At 37.5% G+C, this 22186-nt stretch overlaps 1 protein-coding gene across 1 annotated transcript in view; it reads left to right on the top strand.

The window, feature by feature from the left end:
• LOC136025209 (transient-receptor-potential-like protein) overlaps window positions 1-22186 on the top strand; it is a 92153-nt gene that overhangs the window by 36803 nt on the left and 33164 nt on the right. Inside the window, exons 9-12 of the mRNA XM_065701016.1 lie at window positions 11126-11381; window positions 17743-17876; window positions 18831-18954; window positions 19821-20016. Of these exons, the coding sequence (XP_065557088.1) occupies window positions 11126-11381; window positions 17743-17876; window positions 18831-18954; window positions 19821-20016 (710 nt within the window). The remainder of the gene's footprint in view (window positions 1-11125; window positions 11382-17742; window positions 17877-18830; window positions 18955-19820; window positions 20017-22186) is intronic.

Raw genomic sequence — 22186 nt, 5'->3', positions numbered from 1 at the left:
ACAAACACACAGGCTCATAAATACGGACAGACAAAGACAGACACGGGGATAAGCAAACACCCACTCAGACACAAAGGTAAAGAGAGAGAGAGCGAGAGAGAGAGAGAGAGAGAGAGAGAGAGAGAGAGAGAGAGAGAGAGAGAGAGAGAGCGAGAGAGAGAGAGAGAGAGAGAAACAAACATTAAATCAGACACACAGACACAGAGAGAGACAGAGAAAAACACCTTCTAATAGAGAGAGTCAGGAACACAAACATACAAAGACAGACATAGAAACAAGCAAACATCATCTAAGACACACAGGCACAGAGATAAAAAGAAAAAAAACATAGAGACACATAGGGTCAGACATTCAAAAACACAGAGAAAGACACAGAAACATGCAAACACCCACATAGACAGACAGGAGTCAGCTCAAAAGTGGTATAATAGAGTCAGAAATAGATGAATTATGTTTTTTACAAAATTCTGAGAGAGATGAATCAATTCATTTTCAGAGTTAGATACATAGGAAGTAGGAGTGTATCAAGATTCAGTCAAACACAGAAACTGCAATGAGCTCACAAGTGGTATACTAGTTTTTTTACTTTGGTAAAAACCTAATTCATCTCTTTCAGACTCTAGTATGCCACTTTTCAGCTGATATTAGTGTCTGTGGTTGAGAGGAACTTGATAAATTCCCACTTCATATGTCTCTAACTCTAAAAAGAAACGGATTCATCTCTCTCAGACTTTGGTAAAAACCAAACTCATCTATTTCAGACTCTAATATACCGCTTGTTAGCTGATATCAATATCTGTATTAAACTGAATTTTGATAAAGTTCCACTTAAAGTGTCTCCAACTCTAAAAAGATCCGAATCATCTCTCTCAGACTATGGTAAAATCTTAATTCATCTATTTCAGTCTATAGTATACCACTTTTGAGCTAAGAGTAGCTCTTGTGTTTGATTGAATCTGGATAAATTTCCCCTTCATATATCTCTAACTCTAAAAGGATTTTGATTCATCTCAATCAACCTTGTGTTTGACTGAGTCTTGTTATTATTGCCACTTATATGTCTCCAACTCTAAAAGGCTTTCAAATCATCACTCTCAGACTTTGGTGAAAATCTAATTAATCTATTTCAGATTCTAGTATACTACTTGTGAGCTGATGCCTTTGTATCTGACTGGGTTTTTGTATGTTACTGTATCTCTCTCTATGTGTTTTAGTGTCTGACCCTGTGTGTCTTCATTTTTTCATCTCTCTCTCTCTCTCTCTCTGTCCCTATATATCTGAGTGGATGTTTGCTTGTTCCCCATATCAGTCTTTGTATGTCTTTGTGTATGACTCAGTGTATTGCTAGGTGATTTTTCTCTCTCTCTTTCTCTCTCTCTCTCTCTCTCTCAACCTCTCTCTCTCTCTCTCTCACTCTCTGTGACTGCGTGTCTTATCATCTTTTTGCTTGTCTCTCTCTCTCTCTGCCTATATTTTTTGGTGGGTGTTTGCTTATCCCCTAGTCTGTTTTTTTGGGTTTGTGTGTCTGAATTTTTTTGTTTATATGTGGTTTTGTCTCTCTCACTTGCTGTGTCTTTGTGTCTGAGCGGGTTTTCGTTTCTCACCGTATCTCTCTTTATATATATGTATGTCTGACTATTTGTGTTTGTAGGTTTTTTGTATCTCTCCCTCTTTCTTTCACTCTCTCTCTCTCTCTCTCTCTGCTCCTTTGTCTCTGAATGGAATTTTTACTTGTCCCAGTGTATGTCTTTGCGTGTTTGTAAGTCTAATTAAGTGTGTTTGTAGGTTTTTCCATCTCTCTCTCTCTCTCTCTCTTTATATATATATATATATATATATATATATATATATATATATATATATATATATATATATATATATATATATATATATATATATATATATATATATCTATATATATAAAAATAAGTTGTCTGTCTGTGGATCAGGTGACGTCATGTTCCTGTGTTGACTGACGTCATGTCCGAAGATATACTCCATCGAAAACAGTTAGAGACGTCAGATATGACTTTTGGTTTTACATCAGAAATTTATAACTACACTTTAGTTGTTATAGAAGATTTGTGCGTACGTATGGCAAACAAACCTCTTCAGGATTTGGGAATGCCTTCACCTAACCGTATCGCTGCTGTTTCGACATGTGTAGAATTGGATCGTGAACAAAGTTACAGTACGAGTGTTCTATTGTCGTATGTACAAAATAACATTTCCAAGTTAACGTCGGAACAAAAAGACATTTATGATACGATAATGCATTGTGTCGATAACAACGTTGGAGAAATTTTCTTTTTGGATGCGCCAGGAGGTACTGGTAAAACGTTTGTGATAAAACTGATTCTGGCATCAATTCGATCAAAAAATGATATAGCGTTGGCAATTGCGTCGTCCGGAATAGCCGCAACATTGCTGCCTGGTGGAAGAACTGCTCATTCCGCTTTGAAAATCGCCTCTGAACTTGCATTCTACAGAAACTCCCACGTGCAATATTTCCAAATCATCTGGGATGGGTAAAGTATTGCAGCAATGCAAACTTATTATTTGGGATGAGTGCACAATGGCACACAAAAAATCGCTCGAGGCTCTGATCAATGCTTGAAAGATTTGCGAGGGAAGTCGAAACCCTTTGGCAGCACATTAATATTGCTTGCGGGAGATTTTAGGCGAACATTACCTATAATACCTAAATCAACTCCTGCAGACGAAATGAATGCTTGCCTGAAAAATTCTAATTTATGGGCACACGTAAAAACATTAAAATTAACTACAAATATGCGTGTCCGATTGCAAAACGATGACTCTGGTCAAACATTTTCAGATCAATTGCTGGCAATGGGAAACGGAAAGCTCCCAGTAGACTCAATTTCAGGACGTATACAACTACCTGCTGATTTCTGTAATTTAGTGACGTCCAAAAATGAATTGATTGAAAAAGTATTTCCGAGTATTCTAAAAAATTATAAAAATAATAAATGGCTAAGTGAAAGAGCGATTCTCGCACCCAAAAATATAGACGTCCACGAAATCAATAATATTGTTTTAATACTTTTAAGAAATATAAACCCACCAAAGCTTTGCAATGGCACTCGACTTGCCGTAAAAAAAAACAATGGAAAACCTAATAGAGGCCACAATCTTGACAGGGCCTTTTGAGGGTGAGGCTGTTCTTATTCCTCGCATTCCCATGATTCCAACGGATCTGCCTTTTCAATTTAAAAGATTGCAATTCCCAATTCGATTAGCATTTGCAATCACCATTAACAAAGCTCAAGGTCAATCATTAGAAAAATGTGGTATAGATCTTAATACTGATTGTTTTTCCCATGGACAATTGTACGTTGCATGTTCGAGGGTCGGTAAACCTGACAATCTATTTATATGCAGCGACAATTGGACAGCGAAGAATGTTGTATATTCGCAAGTTTTACGCAGTTAATTTGTATTTTGGAACCAAATGAAGCGGTTAATTATCCATCTGAATTTTTAAATTCCATAGATCCTTCAGGGCTTCCACCACACGTGCTACAACTAAAAATAGGCGTACCAATAATACTTTTAAGAAATATCAACCCACCAAAGCTTTGCAATGGCACGCGACTTGCCGTAAAAAAAACAATGGAAAACCTAATAGAGGCCACAATCTTGACAGGGCCTTATGAGGGTGAGGCTGTTCTTATTCCTCGCATTCCCATGATTCCAACGGATCTGCTTTTTCAATTTAAAAGATTGCACTTCCCAATTCGATTAGCATTTGCAAACACCATCAACAAAGCTCAAGGGCAATCACTAGAAAAATGCGGTATAGATCTTAATACAGATTGCTTTACCAATGTACAATTGTATGTTGCATCTTTGAGGGTCGGTAAACCTGACAATCTATTTATACGCACAGACAATGGGACAGCGAAGACTGTTGTATATTCACAAGTTTTACGTAGTTAATTTGTATTGTATCTATCTATCTATCTATCTATATAAAAACGAGTTGTGTGTATGCATGTTTGTTTGTTTGTAAAAAGAGCGTTTGCATATGACGTCATTATTAGTACATACGGCTTTGGATATGGACAGACAATGGGAAAGCCAAGAATGTTGTATATTCGCAATTTTTACGTAGTTTGAAACACATATATAAATCTATCTATATTCACAGGTGGGACACAGGGACACAACTACAATGGCGCGTAACTAATATGGCGCGTAACGACTTACGAGCGCGGGGGGGCTTGGGGGGGGCGCGAAGCGCCCCACCAACTAGGTGTTGGGGTGGCGCGAAGCGCCACCCCAACAGCTAGTATATATATATATATATATATATATATATATATATATATATATATATATATATATATATATATATATATATATATATATATAACTCTCTCTTTCCCTCTCTCTCTCTCTCTATCTCTCTCTCTCTCTCTCCCTCTCTCTCTCTCTCTCTCTTTCTTTCTCTCTGTGTCTGTGTGTCTGAGCAGCTGTTTGTCTGTCTCTTTCACTATGCCTGTGTTTCTGAGTCGGTATATGCATATTTCTGTGTCTGTCTTTGTCTGCTTATGTGCCTGACCTTGTGTTTATGTAGGTGTTTTTGTCTCTCTCCATCTCTTTTTGTGCCTCTATGTTTGCGCGACTGTTTGCTTGTCCATCTCTCTGTGACTATGTGCCTGAGCGAATGTTTCCTTGTCCCCTTGTCCATCCTTGTTTGGTTGCTTTTTTGGATCTGTGTGTTTGTATGTGGTTTTTGTCTGTCTCTTTCTCTGTTTCTGTGGGTTTGAACGGATGTTTGCTTGTCACCATGTCTATCTTTGTGTGTTTGTAGGTGTTTTTCTCTGTGTCTCTCTGTGCCTGTAAGTCTGTGTGGCTGTTTTTTTCTCTCTACCAATGCGTCTTAGCGTAATTTTCTTTTGTCTCTCTCTCTCTCTGTTCCTTTGTGTCTGACTTACTGTTTGATTGTCTCTCTTACTATTCTTGTGTGTCTGAGTGGGTGTCTGCATGTTTCTGTGTCTGTCTTTGTGTGTTTGTAGGTGGCTCTCTCTCTCTGTCTCTCTCTCTCTCTCTCTCTCTCTCTCTCTCTCTCTCTCTCTCTCTCTCTCCTTCTCTCTCTCTCTGTACCTATGTGTCTGAGAGTGATATTTGCTTGTCCCCTTGCCTGTATTTGTGTACTTGTGTTTCTGACTCTGTTTGTTTGTATGCATTTTTGTCTCTTTCGCTCCCTGTGTTTGTGTGTCTTATCGGGTGTTTGCTTTTCTCTCTCTCTCTCTCTCTCTCCCTCCCTCTCACTCTCTTTTTCTGTGCATGTTTGTCTTGATGATTGTTTGATAGTCCCTTTCACTATGCCTCTGTGTCTGAGTAGGTGTTTGCATGTTTCTGTGTCTGTCTCTGTGTGTTTGAATGTCTGACTATGTTTGCCTGTATGTGTTTTTGTCTTTCTCTCTGTGCCTATGTGTCTGAGCTGATGTTTCCTTGTTCCCCATATCTCTCTTGCTGTGTTTATGGGTCTGACCCTATGGTTTGTAGGTATTTTTGTCTCTATTTCTGTGTGTCTTTGTGTCTGACTGACTGTTTGCTTGTCTCGTCTCTCTGTTCCTATTTGCCTAAGCGGGTGTTTGCTTGTTCCCGTGTTGGTCGTTGTCTGTTTGTTTGTATTAATCTGTGTCTTATTATGTGTTTTTGTCTCTTTCACTGTCTGTGTCTTTGAATCCAAGAAGATCTTAGCTTGTCCCCATGTCGATCTCTGTGCGTTCATTTTTGTGACTCCATGTATTCTTAGTTTTTTCTCTCTCTGTGTGTGCCTGTGTGTCTGGAGCGGCTGTTTGTTTCTCTCTCTCTCTCTCTCTCTCTCTCTCTCTCTCTCTCTCTCTCTCTCTCTCTCTCTCTCTCTGTCTCTCTCTCTTTCTGTTTCTCCCTGTGTCTGTCTTTGTATGTTTGTGTGTCTGACTCTGTATGTTTGTAGGTTTATTTGTCTCTCTCTCTCTCTGTGTTTGTGTCTGAGAGGCTATTTATAATTCTCTCTCTCTTTGTGCCTATATGTCTGAGCGGGTGTTTGCTTGTCTCTGTGTCTGTATTTGTGTGCTTGTGTTTCTGAATCTGTGTGTTTGTATGTGTTTTTGTCTCTCTCACTCTCTGTGCCTGTGTGTCTGAGTTGCTGTTTCCTTGTTTCACTTTATGTGTATTTAAGTCTGACTTTGTGTGTTGGTAGATGATTTTGCGTCTCTCTCTTTCTGTTTCTTGGCTTCTGACTGCATGTTTGCTCCTTTAATCTTTCACTGTGTCTGTGTGTCCGAGCGAATACTTGTTTGTCCCTGTCTCTGTCTTTCTGTATTGGTGTGTCTGCATTTGTGTGTTTTTAGGTGTTCTCTCTCTCTCTCCCTTCCTCTCTCTCTCTCTCTCTCTCTCTCTCTCTCTCTCTCTCTCTCTCTCTCTCTCTCTCTCTCTCTCTCTCTGCGTGTGTCTAAGTGTCTGGGTGGGTGCAAGCTTGTCCTGATATCTGTCTTTGTCTTTTTTATATATATGAATCTCTGTGTTTGTATGTGTTTTTGCTTCTCTCCCTCTGTACCTGTGTGTCTGAGTGGATGTTTTCTTGTCTGTTCTCTCTCTGTTTGTGTTTCTGATTGGCTGTTTGCATGCCTCTCTTTCTCTCTCTGTGCCTGTGTGCCTGAGCGGCTTTCACTGTGTATGTGTGTCTTAGGGAATACTTGTTTGTCCCCGTGTCTGTCTCTGTGTGTCTGCATTTGTGTGTTTTTAGGTGTTCTCTCTCTCTCTTTCTCTTTCTTTCTCTCTCTCTCACTCTCTCTCTCCCTCTCTCGCTCGTGCTCGTGTCTGAGCGGATGTCTTCTTGTCCGTTCTCTCTCTGCGTTTGTGTTCGATTGGTTGTTTGCATGCCTCTCTCCCTCTGTGCCTGTGTGTCTGAGCGGATTTTTGCTTGTCTCAGTGTCTGTCTTTGTGTTTTTAAGTGTCTGAATCTGTGTGTTTGTATTTGTTTTTGTCTCTCTTTCTTTCTCTCTCTATCGCTCTCTCTCTCCCTGTCCCTCCCTCCCCCTCTCTCTCTTTTTCTCTCCCTCTCTCTCTCTCTCTCTCGCTCACTCTCTCTTTCTGTGCGTCTGAGGGGGTATTGGCTTGTCTGTGTGGATTTTGGAAAACGAAGTAGCTCATCTCTCTCAGGCTTTGGTAAAAGCCCTATTAACCTATCTCAGATTCTAATATATTTCCTATATTTTTAATAAACATTCTAAATATTCGACTTGCTGGCGTACCCTGAAAAATAATGGATACATAACAAAGTAACGTATAAAACATTTTATTACAGAAACGACACGTTGAAGATCATCATAATAACAAAAACGAATGCTTTGAATCCATTCCATAAAATACTTCATTATGTTTTCTCTTGACATGACACTAATCCCATTTTGGGGTCATGCACGAATTTAACATGTTTTCAGCTACAATGGCATCACTTATTTCATCATTGGTATTATTGGCTTCATTTATTAAATAATATGAAAAAAACTTCGTTTTCTTAAAGAGTTAAAGAGGCTGCGTCCCAAAGTTGAACCTTAAAACGTACAGGAATTAGAAGAGGCAGTTGGGGGGCTGCCGCCCCCCAAACCCCCAGCTTTTAAAGACTATTTTGTACAGGTTTTTTGTTTTTTTGCTAACCCCCAGCTCTTGGCTTCGGAAAGGCCCTCTTTTAATTAACAAAAAATTGAAATGAATGAATAATGGAATAACTTCGAAAAATGTTAAACACAAGAGGACAGGAGAACCATTGCGCCGAAACTAGTAATTAGTAACAATGAAGTCCCCCCCCCCAAAAAAAAAAAAACCTGTACAAAAGAGTCTTTAAAAGCTGGGGGTTTGGGGGGCGGCAGCCCCCCAACTGCCTCTTCTAATTCCTGTACGTTTTAAGGTTCGACTTTGGGACGCAGCCTCTTTAACTCTTTAAGAAAACGAAGTTTTTTTCATATTATTTCTGTACGTTTTTCTACAATCCATGGTGGATGTAATTGAATAATTCCTGTACTCCTCGTACAGGAATTAGGAGAGGAACTTGGGTGGCTGCCGCCCCCCCCCGCTTTTAAATCATTGTATAAAATAGAAAAAAAATAGATAGAATGACCGAAATGTTTCTTTTGCTCATAAGAAGCTAATATTCTGTTATCTCTCAAATGATAAGCTGTCCAGGTGTTATAAAATTTTTTTTGATGTTGTGGAAAAAAACCGCCCGTAAGGGACTTGAACCCTTGACCCGAGGATTAAAAGTCTCACGCTCTACCAACTGTGCTAATAACTTGCATGTGTGTAAATATAACTTCTCAATAGATTTTAAAAATTTCAAATTAACATGGGCTCTTATGGAGAGAAATCCGTTAATTAAATAGCTAATGGGTGGTTTCTGGAAAACAGGGAAGGAGTTATCAGATCGAGCTGAAATTTCGCGGATAAGCTCCTGGGCCGTAGGGAACCTTAACTTGTGAATTTCAGCCCGATCGGACAACGTTAAAAGGGGTGGGGGGGGGGGGGGGGTTGGAGGGTCGAAACTTTCGGGGGGCTAAGATTTTCCTACGAAACTTTCCAGGAAAATTACTCGGAGAATTCCGCATCGAATGAGTCTTCGTACACCCAGATCCGATGTCGGATGTGACCTGTAGGCGTCTAGAAAAAAAAGTAAATGAATTTTAAGTGGCTATGCGTGGTTTCTGGAAAACAGGGAAGGAGTTATCGGATCAAGCTGAAATTTCGCGGATAAGTTTCTGGGCCCTAGGGGACCTTAACTTGTGAATTTCAGCCCGATCGGACAACGTTAAAGGGGGGCTTGGGTTGACAGGTCGAAACTTTCGGTCATATTTTCACCATGAAGGAAAAGTTGGAGGGGGATGAAATTTTGCAGGTTTCTTAGTTGGAGCTCGGGCTACGAAATGCATCCCTCCCTATCCGTCTGCGACCACTGGAACCGAAGATCGCTTAACATTGTCGTGTGTCGCCTCTTTATAGAGGCACGAGTGTGCCTCCTTGATCTGTTGGTATAAAACCGATGGTAGTAATAATTTCCACGTGCGCTGTGTTTTTTCCGCAATTCATCTTTATACCGCATTGTTATATTGTCTACCAATGACATTTTTACTTTGCTTTTGATTTCACTGTCTATTGCCAAATTAATTTCACTTGGTTTGCTGTTTGGCATAAAGACAAGTTATGCATTATGACATCAGTACAGCAATGGGCATTTCGTTTTATTTTTGCTTTCATTTTATTGCTAATACTAGAAATATGGCGATAGGATCTGTCGATGGGTAACGTATTACCAGAACCATTAGCAAGAAGTTGACCTTTATCGTCAACTATTACTTTCAGGCTTGCATTATCTTTGAGCACTAACTTCTTTGAAAATGGTACTCTCGCATATCCACCATAATAAGCGTTGAATCTTGTCGATGCTCAAGAGGAATTTAATCTATCATTATCATAACAACGCAATAAGTTATGGAATACACTTCCAATAAGATCTTTACTACTGTTTGTCTCATACTTCAAATGTTTTTCTTTGTCAGCATTTAACGCAACTATATCTTTATCAAGTGCACATAATTTCTTGGAATATTTCATCATGTTTACTTTTTTTAAATATTATGCAAGTGTTTATCATTCCAATGTACAAAAAATGCTTATTTAATACATACATTAAACTAGGTATGTCGACGACCAGCCATAGAGTACCACTGGGGTCGAAAAATTCTAATTCCAAAAAGGGGGTTGAAAGTTTAGGCCCTTTGGAGGATGTACGGTGTCCATATCATCGCTTAAAATGTATGTGACTTTATTAATTTCGGCTTTATGTATATCCCCAACACTAAGCAATATTTTCAAAAAAGACCAAACAAATTTTTCATATAATTATCATGAGTTGAATATTAATAATATAATAACTGGTCACTCCTTTTATTCAGTGAAGATGACATATTTGCTAATCATATTTTGACAGAAATATGTAGGTGATTCACCAAAAAGCGTTGAATACATGTTTGAGCGGCTGGTTATGTAAGTAGGTCAGTTCTTTAATCTAGTATAGGCAGGCTTTAGTGTCCAAATAAGATTGTATTCTGTATTGCATACAGCTATACTACTAATACATTGCTATCCACATTCAAAGGGAGACAGAACTCTTAGCATTTTTTTTCAGATATTTTACTTCATTTATACACAATGGCTTAGATAAGTGTTTAAAAGAGTTTGCAAATAAATATTTTTTATTGAACAAATGTAAAGTCAGAGAATTATATTAAGTGTTTTTTTATGGTAGTTTATAGTTTCCGCAATTGGGGGGGGGGGGTGGAGGCATGCCCCTGCAATAGATTTTTTCATAACCATATTGCAATATGCATACGCATTTTGCAATATGCATACAAATAATTCTTATTTCTATAGAATATTCTTTGCGATTGTATTAAATTAATAGGAAATCAATTATCTTCATACTGCTTGAAAAAAGCTATTTAGTTGATAGAAACTGAACCTCTGGAGGGCACCACAACTGCCACTTTAGTTGCCATTATCTTTATATTGTCACTGATTCAGGTCATAATGCCGCGTTTGAAACCCATTGGTTTTGATGACACTTATTTCACAAATGACCTATTTCACTTCTTAATGATATCTAGTGCTTTATTTGCAGATTACTTTATGCAGAAATGTCACAAGTGATCGTGAAAGCCTACTCATTGCTTTTTCTTTGTTTTCGATGTTTTAGTTGAAAATAGCCTTTATCCGTACTTCAATTGAAGAATTAAAAAATAACACAGTCTATTGGCCCCCCTTAAGATACAGAAAATGCAGTCTTCCCTAATTTCCATGAATCAACGCCATTGGAGTGGCAACGCAAGCCCATGTTACTGGGCTTCATGCTTTCTTTCGCTGATTTTCTGTGGATAAAGTATGTCTCCATTGAAAAAAATTGCAGATGTCTCTAAGGCAACAAATTTTGCTACTTCTTTTTTAAATATAAATTGTTAATTTGCTTATTATCGTCGTTTTTGAACACTTTTAATCAAATACAAAGTTATACTAGTGTTTTCAGAAATGCGTGCCTTTTTTTTAATTTTTTTTTTAGGATTTCTTGTTGAGGATACACGGGAGCTTTACCGGTCTGGCTTTAGTCGCTACATACGAAACATGTGGAACTTCATAGACATGTCTCGAAACCTTGGCTATATTTTAGTCATAACATTAAGGACTATTGCATATTATCAACAGCAAGAAGAAATAAAGATCAACCCCTCTTCTGCTTACATTCCCAGAGAAGAATGGGATGACTTTGATCCCCAGCTAGTTGCAGATGGCCTATTTGCAATGTCCAATGTCTTTAGGTGTGTATACGTTTTTTATGGCTAAACAATAGGGATCTTTCGGAAATACCGTTTTATCATAGTTCCTTGACGCTTATGTCCGAAATAACCTTATTTGATGAATCTTATCAAATTTGCCATTCTGATTTAAACATTTTTTTTGAAGCTGAGGGTAAGGCACACACCATGTTTGATCTTTAGATAGGAAATCAAGGTCTTTTTTTACACTGAATTAATTTTTGCCATATTTATCTTAACTTAAATTCATTTAGTGCGAAAATTTGCTGGAAGAGCTTTTAGAGAGGTTGTATCTTCCACGCTATTTTAAGATTATTCTGCAAACCTTTTCAAAGCATATACAATTTGGATGTCTCTACAATAATAAGTCGAATGAAACTTAAACAGATGAGAACGTGATTTTGGCAGGAATTTATTTTATACGAGGTAAAGTGGTCACAAGTAGAATATTTGGATATGTTTATAGGAAAGCAAGGGGCAATCCTAAAAAATAAAGATAGATAGATAGATAGATACAATACAAATTAACTGCGTAAAACTTGCGAATATACAACATTCTTCGCTGTCCAATTGTCGCTGCATATAAATAGATTGTTAGGTTTACCGACCCTCGAACATGCAACGTACAATTGTCCGTGGGAAAAACAATCAGTATTAAGATCTATACCACATTTTTCTAATGATTGACCTTGAGCTTTGTTAATGGTGATTGCAAATACTAATCGAATTGGGAATTGCAATCTTTTAAATTGAAAAGGCAGATCCGTTGGAATCATGGGAATGCAAGGAATAAGAACAGCCTCACCCTGAAAAGGCGCTGTCGAGATTGTGGCCTCGATTAGGTTTTCCATTGTTTTTTTTTTACGGCAAGTCGCGTGCCATTGCAAAGCTTTGGTGGGTTGATATTTCTTAAATGTATTATTGGTACGCCTATTTTTAGTTGTAGCACGTGTGGTGGATACCCTGAAAGATCCACGGAATATAAAAATTCAGATGGATAATTAACCGCCTCATTTGGTTCCAAAACTGTGTCGACTGACTTGTAAAGGACTGCCTGGTCTCGAATCTTGGTCAAAACAATATTGTTGATTTCGTGGACGTCTATATTTTTGGGTGCAAGAATCGCTCTTTCACTTAGCCATTTATTATTTTTATAATTGTTTAGAATATTCGGAAATACTTTTTCAATCAATTCATTTTTGGACGTCACTAAATTACAGAAATCAGCAGGTAGTTGTATACGTCCTGAAAGTCTACTGGGAGCTTTCCGTTTCCAATTGCCAGCAATTGATCTGAAAATGTTTGACCAGAGTCATCGTTTTGCAATCGGACACGCATATTTGTAGTTAATTTTAATGTTTTTACGTGTGCCCATAAATTAGAATTTTTCAGGCAAGTATTCATTTCGTCTGCAGGGGTTGATCTAGGTATTATAGGTAATGTTTGCCTGAAATCTCCCGCAAGCAATATTAATGTGCTGCCAAAGGGTTTCGACTTCCCTCGCAAATCTTTCAAGCATTGATCCAGAGCCTCGAGCGATTTTTTGTGTGCCATTGTGCACTCATCCCAAATAATAAGTTTGCATTGCTGCAATACTTTACCCATCCCAGGTGATTTGGAAATATTGCACGTGGGAGTTTCTGTAGAATGCAAATTCAGAGGCAATTTCAAAGCGGAATGAGCAGTTCTTCCACCAGGCAGCAATGTTGCGGATATTCCGGACGACGCAATTGCCAACGCTATATCATTTTTTGATCGAATTGATGCCAGAATCAGTTTTATCATAAACGTTTTACCAGTACCTCCTGGCGCATCCAAAAAGAAAATTTCTCCAACGTTTTTATCGACACAATGCATTATCGTATCATAAATGTCTTTTTGTTCCGACGTTAACTTCGAAATGTTATTTTGTACATACGACAATAGATCACTCGTACTGTAACTTTGTTCACGATTCAATTCTACACATGTCGAAACAGCAGCGATCCTGAAGAGGTTTGTTTGCCATACATACGCACAAATCTTCTATAATAACTAAAGTGTATTTATAAATTTCTGATGTAAAATCAAAAGTCATATCTGACGTCTCTAACTGTTTTCGATGGAGTATATCTTCGGACATTTTTGACTTATATTTTTCCCATAACTCTGTAGGAGCTGATGGAGAGCAAGTTGTTAAAATGATGCCAAACAATGCACGAATTTGACTTGGAGTTGACGTTTCGCACGCGTCATTGATGCAGTTATCCCAGTGTTGGTCATTCTCCAATAAATTCAGAGCTTGGCATGCACTACGGTAAGTGTCATGTATAGTACCGTTTACAGTTCTCAAATACTCAAAGGATGTCGGACCGGGTACATTCACCAAAAGCAGGCGTAGGAAATAAGCATTCATGTTGATTGGGGTGAACGGTGTAGAGTCTTCCTATCGTGGTATCTTTGAAGATGGTAGGTTGGCCGTCGACTGACCCTGTTTTCGACGTTCAAATACTTTATTTTTAGTATTCCACGTGTAATACGAAGGCACTTCAGTATACAGCAGTTTTTTTGCAAAAAAATCATTTTTGCAAAGCGAAAAGAAAGCGGTTAACTTTGTATCCGGTGGATTCAGGGCTCTTTGATGCACGTTGGTTTCCGAGAAATAAACACGTTGACCATTCTGTAAATGTACCGCTAAGTGAACAACAGCTGGACTACGTTCATGTATCGGAAATGAAAGAATTCGCCAAACAGCTTCATTACTGCTTATGTATCTTCCAGCCTGATATTGTACGATTTCGTTGATATCTTTGATTTCGGGCTGCAAGCCAAAAACTGTGGCAAACCTCATTTTTGCTATTCCACTGAGTACATCCAGCATCGCACTGACCCAAACACTTCAAGTTTTACTATGTAGTTTATCAGTGATTTCAACTATTGCCGGAAGACACGGGCCGTAATGTCATGTCTATGAACCGCCGATTGTCCTTGAAGTAAAAGCTGCTGTATCTCGTCCCAAGATTGATTACATGTAAATGTAATAAATAAATCTGGACGACCATAGAGACGAACATACGCAATAGCATCTTGAGCATATTAATGCATATGACGGGGACTGCCAGCATATGACGAAGGTAAAATTGTTAATCTTCCAACGTTTTTGGTATTACCGTCATTTATAACTGCATCTCGCAAATGAATGTATTGTTCAGAGCGGAGCTTGGTCTGATTCAGGCGGATATATAGCAAACGTTCTGATTCAATTTTAGCATACATATCAACGACGTATTGGTGAAACAATTGACGGCATTTTAAAATATAATTTTCTTCATCCTGCCGAATCATTAGTCTATAGGAATAATAATGCATTGCACTGCATTTCTTATTCATTTCTTTGTTAGTGGCTGGATTCATCAATTTAATATTAAAGTGATAGCCGTCGGCTCCATCCCAAAAAATGATAGGATATTGTAGGGCATCGTAGCATCGATGAGTTTCAGCAATTCTTAACAACTGAGCGTTTCGGTTATGAAGAATAATATCTCGAGGTAAAAACTGATCACCGACCATAACGATTGCCACTTCGTCGATAGTTGGAGCATTGTATCTACGCACATGTTGGCCAGGAGGCGTTTTTTCAGCGGAAATAACAATTTTATGCGTATCAGTAGGTATCAAATCGATGGCTGTTTTGAACAGACGCACTAAATTATTATTTTCGTGGAAAAGATGTTGCAATTGGGAAACGATAGTCCTTTCAACGTTGGGAGAAATTTCGCAAACTGGCATTCAATTCAGAATTTCTATCACTGATGAAGTACAATTGTAAAAATTTATGATTCTCGCCTGAGAATGGTAGAAGGGACCCTGCTCTATGATAAATTTGCACTTTTACTTTGAAAGTAGACATAAATTGATCTGGATTTTCGATTTGGGCGCCAAACGATGTCATTTGGAAAAATGAGTTATATTTTCTGATTGGTGATAAAAAACGCTTAGATTCTGACGTAGTTCCAGTAAGAAAAGTCTTCAATGGCTCTGGTGGTGCAGCCAATAGAGGAAGTTTAACTTTTTCTGAGGCGCAACACATTCCCATTGTTTCACCATTGAATTTCAAGGCCTTGCAATAGGGACAAATTTTAGACATAGTCCCGATTTGAACACATCTACTGAAGCTATAATCATCGACTGGGCTGTACCTGAATGCCAGGCGAAAACTTTCAGGTTGCTCTGATTCCTCGGCACGCTTTCTTTTCTTACTTTCTCTATCAGCAGCAAGCCTGATTTCTTGCTGTTCTTGTGATTCCTCGGCACGCCTTCTTTTTTCACTTTCTCGTTTAGCAGCAAGTCTGGTTTCATGTTGCTCTGGTAGTTCCTCGGCATGCCTTCTTTTTTCACTTTCTCTTTTAGCAGCAAGTCTGGTTTCATGTTGCTCTGGTAGTTCCTCGGCACGCCTTCTTTTTTCACTTTCTCTTTTAGCAGCAAGTCTGGTTTCGCGTTGCTCTGGTAGTTCCTCGGCACGCTTTCTGTTCTTTCTTTCTCTATCAGCCTCAAGCCTGTTTTCTCGCTGTTCTTGTGATTCCTCGGGACGCTTTCTTTTCTTACTTTCTCTATAAGCAGCAAGTTTTTTGGCATAGACTCTTTGAGCATTTTCCTCGGCTGTTGCCATTGTAAGTTCATCAGTCATTTTACAGTTAAACATTAATAGATTTCTCCGTGAACGCATGTCTTAAATACCTTTAATGACGTCACCGTCATAACAAAAACGACGACAACTAACTTCATGACGTCAGTCAACACACAAACATGACGTCACCCGACAGACAGACCCACACATCCAAAGACAACTTATTTTTATATATATAGACTATTTCTTACTCAGAAACCATATTCTTAAACGAGAGTGGAAAGTAATTTTATATCAGCGCTGTCGAAGTAAAGACCGATGTGGTCACAATGAATTATTTATTTAAAAATTTTTTTAGACCAGGGCTCTTCGTATCAATGGAGTTTTCGCAGAAACTTCAAAAAGGGCTCACTCGATCTGAAAATAAAAGGAATAATACTCTTTTTAATAGTAGAATTCGACTGGAAATTGAAAGGACCAGTGCCCTTTTTGGCAGTCGAAAGGGATTGGAGGGCAGCTAACCCTCTTGCACGCCCACAATTTTCCCAGAGACATCCGATCAATATTTTTGAAATAGACATTTTGTTCAATATAAATGAAAGGTCCAGAAATTATGTCTTTGAGGATGACAAATGGCCCAGAGCCTTCAGGGCAGGGGTTGGAAATTATGCCCTGGGAGAAAAAGATATATAAAGAAAGGGTGATTAGTTATCAGAAGTTCAAGTGCCCGTTTTAAGATTCAGGGTAATCAGAGGGTGTATACCCCTCTACACACCTCGTATTTTCCTGAAATTCATCTGACATAAATTTTGAGATGGCAGTTTTGTCGTAGAGACATAAAAAGAGCTCATTTCATTAGAAATTGAAAGGAGAAATTGATTGGATGGAAACTAACCCCCCTTCCACACCCACCATTTCCTCAGACACATCCAATCTTAATTTAGAGATGGCCAGTTTGTTCAATGTAGTTGAATGGTCTGGAAATTAAGTCTTTGAGGAGCTCTCAGGGCAAGGGTTGTAAGTTATGCCCTGGAGGCATATAAGATTTATATTCAAAGGGTGAGCATATAGGGTGAACGGAAACTACAATAAATAGCCGAGTCAAACCCAAAATGAACAAAAATTAACATGAAGTGGGTTGATAATGCCTTCTATAGACCAGAACATAATTTTGCGCTTTACTGAAAAAAAAAAAATACAATTGAAATTTTTTCACATTTCTTACTTTCATAAATACAAAATTGTCAAAACCTTTAGGAACAGATGTCAGTATGTGTTGATTAAACTGATCCATGGTCATTTGTTTTTTTTTTTTTTTTTTTTTCAGCAAAGCTCAAATTTGTTCTGGTAATGAGAAGGCATTATCAGCCCACCTCATGTTAGTTTTTGCTCGTTTTATGTTTGACTCAGATGATTAATGTATTTTCTCTTCGTTTTGAATTTCATTTATTTATTGATAGTGATTTGTGGTAGTTTTACGCTTGGAAGATTATTTGAATTAATTTTTACTCATTCTTGTCTTAATGGAACTGTTTACTTTGCTTTGAAAAACTTATCTCGTAGAAAAGGTTTTTTTAATTTAATAATATAGAAACACCAAGAGCGTATGTACTGCCCAAGGGAATAAATACCCCGTTTCTGGTTTACTTTATTCTGAAATATTTTTATCGAAAGACATCTAAAATAAAGTAATCTATGCCCTTTTTCTGAATAAATTTCCTTTGAAATCCCAATAATATATGTTTGAATTTTTTTTAGTGCCTTGAAACTCGTTCACCTCTTTTTGATCAACCCTTACCTGGGTCCGCTTCAAATCTGCCTAGGAAGAATGGTCATTGATATCGTCAAATTCTTCTTTATCTACTCACTGGTCCTGTTTGCATTTGCTTGTGGTAAGTGATGTTTTCTGAATCAATATTAAAATAAATATTTTTCGGCCAAGGTAAATAAAAGTAATTCCTCAGATATTTAAGAAAAAAAGTCTTGACTTAAAATTACAAAAGCTCCAAAAACTCAGACAAGATGTTATTCACCGAATTCCAATGATGATATATGCATAACTTTAAAATAAGCAGTGTTCTTGAGCCTTGTTTTTTTAACTGGAAATTTGGAATACCAAGATTGTTTTGAGCGTAAGTGTGATCTACATTAGTTTGATTGTTATTTACTAAGTAATTATTGATTTATTCACTACTGACTTGTTGATGCCTTTACCTGTAACTTGTTACACTTGGATCCAATAAATAATGACCTTAACTCTTCTTCTATAAGACTCAGCAGGCTATACAGCTTTAATTTAGTCACGCTTAATAGCTACCGTTTAGGTTCATGAAACCACTCTTAAGGGAATAAGGCACGGGACCCATTATTAAAACTGGCCCAATAATCAATTTGCCTTACTGTATCAGAAACTGAGAGAAGTCACGTCATAATAACTTCATAACAATAATATTCCTTCAGACTCAGGATTAACATAAGGAAAAACTATCATTGACTTCAGAACTTATTATTATTCCCAAACAAACTGTTATTTTATAGCCATACCAAAGATCTCCGTTTATTGTTTAGAATTTGGGCCTGTTTTTTTAGACTCTAGCTCTAGTTCTTTCTTAGTAATCTAATTATCTTATTCTGTTCGATTGGTTAAGTGTTTTGAGGAACATACAGATAATAATAAAGGATTGGTCGGACAACCGAACCCATCAAACCTTTAAACTTGTTATAAGCTTCCTTTAATATCCCCCTACCAAGCTCTTCTAAATAAAAGTGAACTGTAAGCTCTTGTGGTTTGGAAATTTTACGGAAACGTAAGGAACCGTATTCCGTAAAAACTTTATTCCTTATAGGTCTGAATCAACTTTTATGGTATTTCTGCGACATTGAGTACAAGAAATGTTTCTCCTTACCTGATGGAGGTGCAGACTGGAGCAAAAATCCTGAGGCATGCATGAAATGGAGACGGTTTCATAAGTATACAATCTTGTCTTAATTTCTTTGCTATTCATGTATTTTAACTTAGCTTCAGAGTCCTTACTTTTAACGGCTTTGTGAGGCAGCTCATGTTGAAACCTGATTAGGTTTCCAGCTTATAGAATAAGACAATAAACGTGTGCTTGTTGGCATGAATAACGGAATCGGCTTGCCATTATCCAAAGGGCCGACAAACGTGTCTTCCTGTTATGCTAGAGGCTGTTTGTGACAGCGATGGGGAGTGAAATCAAAACTTTCTTGATCATCTGTAATCAAAGTTTTCGAAATTTGTCTATATAGAGATATTTGGGACTAATTCTAAGTATTTTCTGACACCGACACTGTGAAAATTATTTGCACATCGTAATTTTGAGCCTCAAATGAGTGCCACATCGTTCTTGGTACAGTACTGTTGTGTGTTTCTTGATATCAGTTAACAAGCCTGTTCAAAGGGTAATTTGGCTATTTATTGCCATGTACGACAAAATAGTTCTAAAATCCATGATACTACCTTATTCTCTAACTCAAGGCCAAGGGCATATCCAGTGTTTTTTCTGGGAGGGGGTGATTTTTCAGGGGGAAGGGGCTTCGAAAGAAAACCTTACAAAATGCATTAAAAATAATTTTATATGTATTTTGGTTACTTTTTTCCAAGCTGGACATTTTTTCTTTTGGGAGGGGGGAGGGTTCAAAATCAGTATCCCCCCCCCTGTTACTATAATTTTTCTCGAGACATCAATTAGAGCAACAGTTTATTTTTTCCTTAGTGTTACTGCTAAACCATGCAAGTGTGGTCATTATTAGTATAAATATAACTTTTTAGGAATAAATAACAAATACCACATCTTTATTCTTAATTATTTCAGTCTATTTGAGACATCGCAGTCCCTGTTCTGGGCAAGCTTTGGTATGATAGGACTTGACAATTTTGAGCTCAGTGGCATCAAATCCTATACACGATTCTGGGGCTTGCTTATGTTTGGATCATACTCTGTGATCAACGTCGTAGTACTTCTCAACCTCCTCATTGCTATGATGTCAAATTCTTATGCACTCATCACAGTAAGTAAAATGATAACTTTGACGTCTAATTATTTTTTTTCGCGTGGTAAAGAAATTTTTTTTACTTAAAACGATCCGTGTTTGCCCATAGTATAGGAAGGGTTGGCACAACCATCGAATTTTATCTCTTTTATCTAAAGTTCACCTTAAATTCAAAGAAAAATCTAAAATATTTTTTAACTTGAATCGTTTTTACCATAATGTTTCAAGAACGAATGTGCTCATTTAGCTGCATTTCCCTGAGAGCAGAGGGTTCTACTACAATTTGGAAACAGCAAAATTTTGGCTAAAATATTTGTTAGGCCGTTTATGCTCGGTAACGACCGACCCTTGTCAATACAAACCAAAACTCTAAAATAAAATTTTGATAGACATGTATATATCAGAAGATTTTCCTTCGTATGCTGTTTTCAACTATCTAAAATCTGTTATGTCTAAAGTCCTGCATGAAATTTCGCCCATCATAGGAAAACTTACATAGGTTTAGAAAAGATGGGAATACCCCAAAAGGAAGGAAGAGATCTTGAAAAAAAAGCGAAACTATACAGTTCACCATGTCTGAGAAACTTAAAGCAAATATTTCAAACCCCTGTACACAATAAAAACATGAAAAAATAGTCCTGTGGTGGCGCAGTGGGTTTCACCTTAGCTTGGTAATACGGGACATAGAGATCGAATCATGCTGCAGCAATGCACTGCAGGGCCGACGCAGGGACCTTAGTAGTCAAGAAGCGTCGTTAATCTGATACAATCAAAAAATAAATTAACACTTTATTTGTCTATAAGCACTAAAAGAATAAGAAAAGACTGTGTCTGTTCACCCAAATTGTCAGACTAAAAATGAAAGCCTGGGCTGACATCACATAGAAAATCCTTCTTGGATAGTTCTTTAATTTTTTATCCTGGCTGACCCGCCCTTTTATTTCTGTTTGAAATAATTCTAGTTATTCCGGGTAGCAGGAAGTTATTCTGTGTTGCCTTTAAGCATATTTTAGATAAAAGATTTTGTAAAGCTTTTATTTTTATTTTCATTATATTCTTGATAAACTTTAGTATAGCTTAAAGCAGTAAAACAAATATTTTTACATTTTACTCTAACAATTCCTACTTTATGCTAGTTTATGCTGGATTGTGAAGAAAATTTGAGGGAAAAATATTGAAAACTATACATATAGCCTGCAATATTCAGTGGCCTTTAAATGCAGGCATATAAGACGAATTTCGTTATACACAATGAAAACACTCATTGCAATGAGTGGTAAGTAGAACTTGTCTTTTTCAATAGAGCTGAAACTTAAAATCGGAATTTTAAGGGGGGTAGAGGGAAGGTAGGGTTCAGGGGGGGTAGGGGTTTTGAGAACCTCCCCCAAGGAATGTTCGTTCGACTCGTAAACAACGAGATAAAAATGAATATAAACGAAATTTTAATGCGTTTTTTCATTTTCTTTTGTAAAACTATCCCTTTTGTAGCCCCCCTTCCCAAAAAAAATCAAAACCCTACGCATACTCATACGTGAATGTTCGCTTAGCATGTCTGAGAAACCCTGAACGGATGTGGTGTCCACAAGAATGAAAAAATTCACATTAATCACAATAAGTATGGTTACACATGTAACTTACCTTTTCTTGGGGCTACCATATTAAATTATTGGCTATAGAACATTGAGATGGAGTTTTATCTAACGGATATACAAAATTTTAATGCCCTTCATGGTTAGTTGCAGATACCACGACACATTATAATGATAATTTTGGTTATGGATGTGGCTTATCTTTTCTAGGGTCTGCCATATTAAACCAGTAGCTTTAAAACATTAAGAGAGGACTGTATTGGATGAAACTTCAAAGTTCTACCGAACATTGGCGCAATTGGAGAATCTACGTTACAACCAAGTTTCGGTTTATATAATTTTATACAATAAAATAATGGTTTCAGCCCCAAAAGGCTGCCCTTGACCTAATGAAGTTGCAAAAGATTCAGCCCAGTCAATCTAAGCTGAGAGATTGTTTTTCATATTAGTCACTTTTTTTTGGGACTGGATATACTAAGTCACCAAAAAATTGAGAAATATATTAAAAAATGAAAGGTTAATTCTTTAATCTGTGGAACTCAAGGTTTTTGTAGAAAGTGCTCTGAAATGTGGGGTCTCAGACATGTTGAATTTCATAG

Source organism: Artemia franciscana, chromosome 3 (assembly GCF_032884065.1).
Source record: "Artemia franciscana chromosome 3, ASM3288406v1, whole genome shotgun sequence".
NCBI classification, from domain to species: domain Eukaryota; kingdom Metazoa; phylum Arthropoda; class Branchiopoda; order Anostraca; family Artemiidae; genus Artemia; species Artemia franciscana.
Note: the sequence above shows the minus strand (reverse complement) of the source record. Positions and strands in the feature narration are given on the sequence as shown.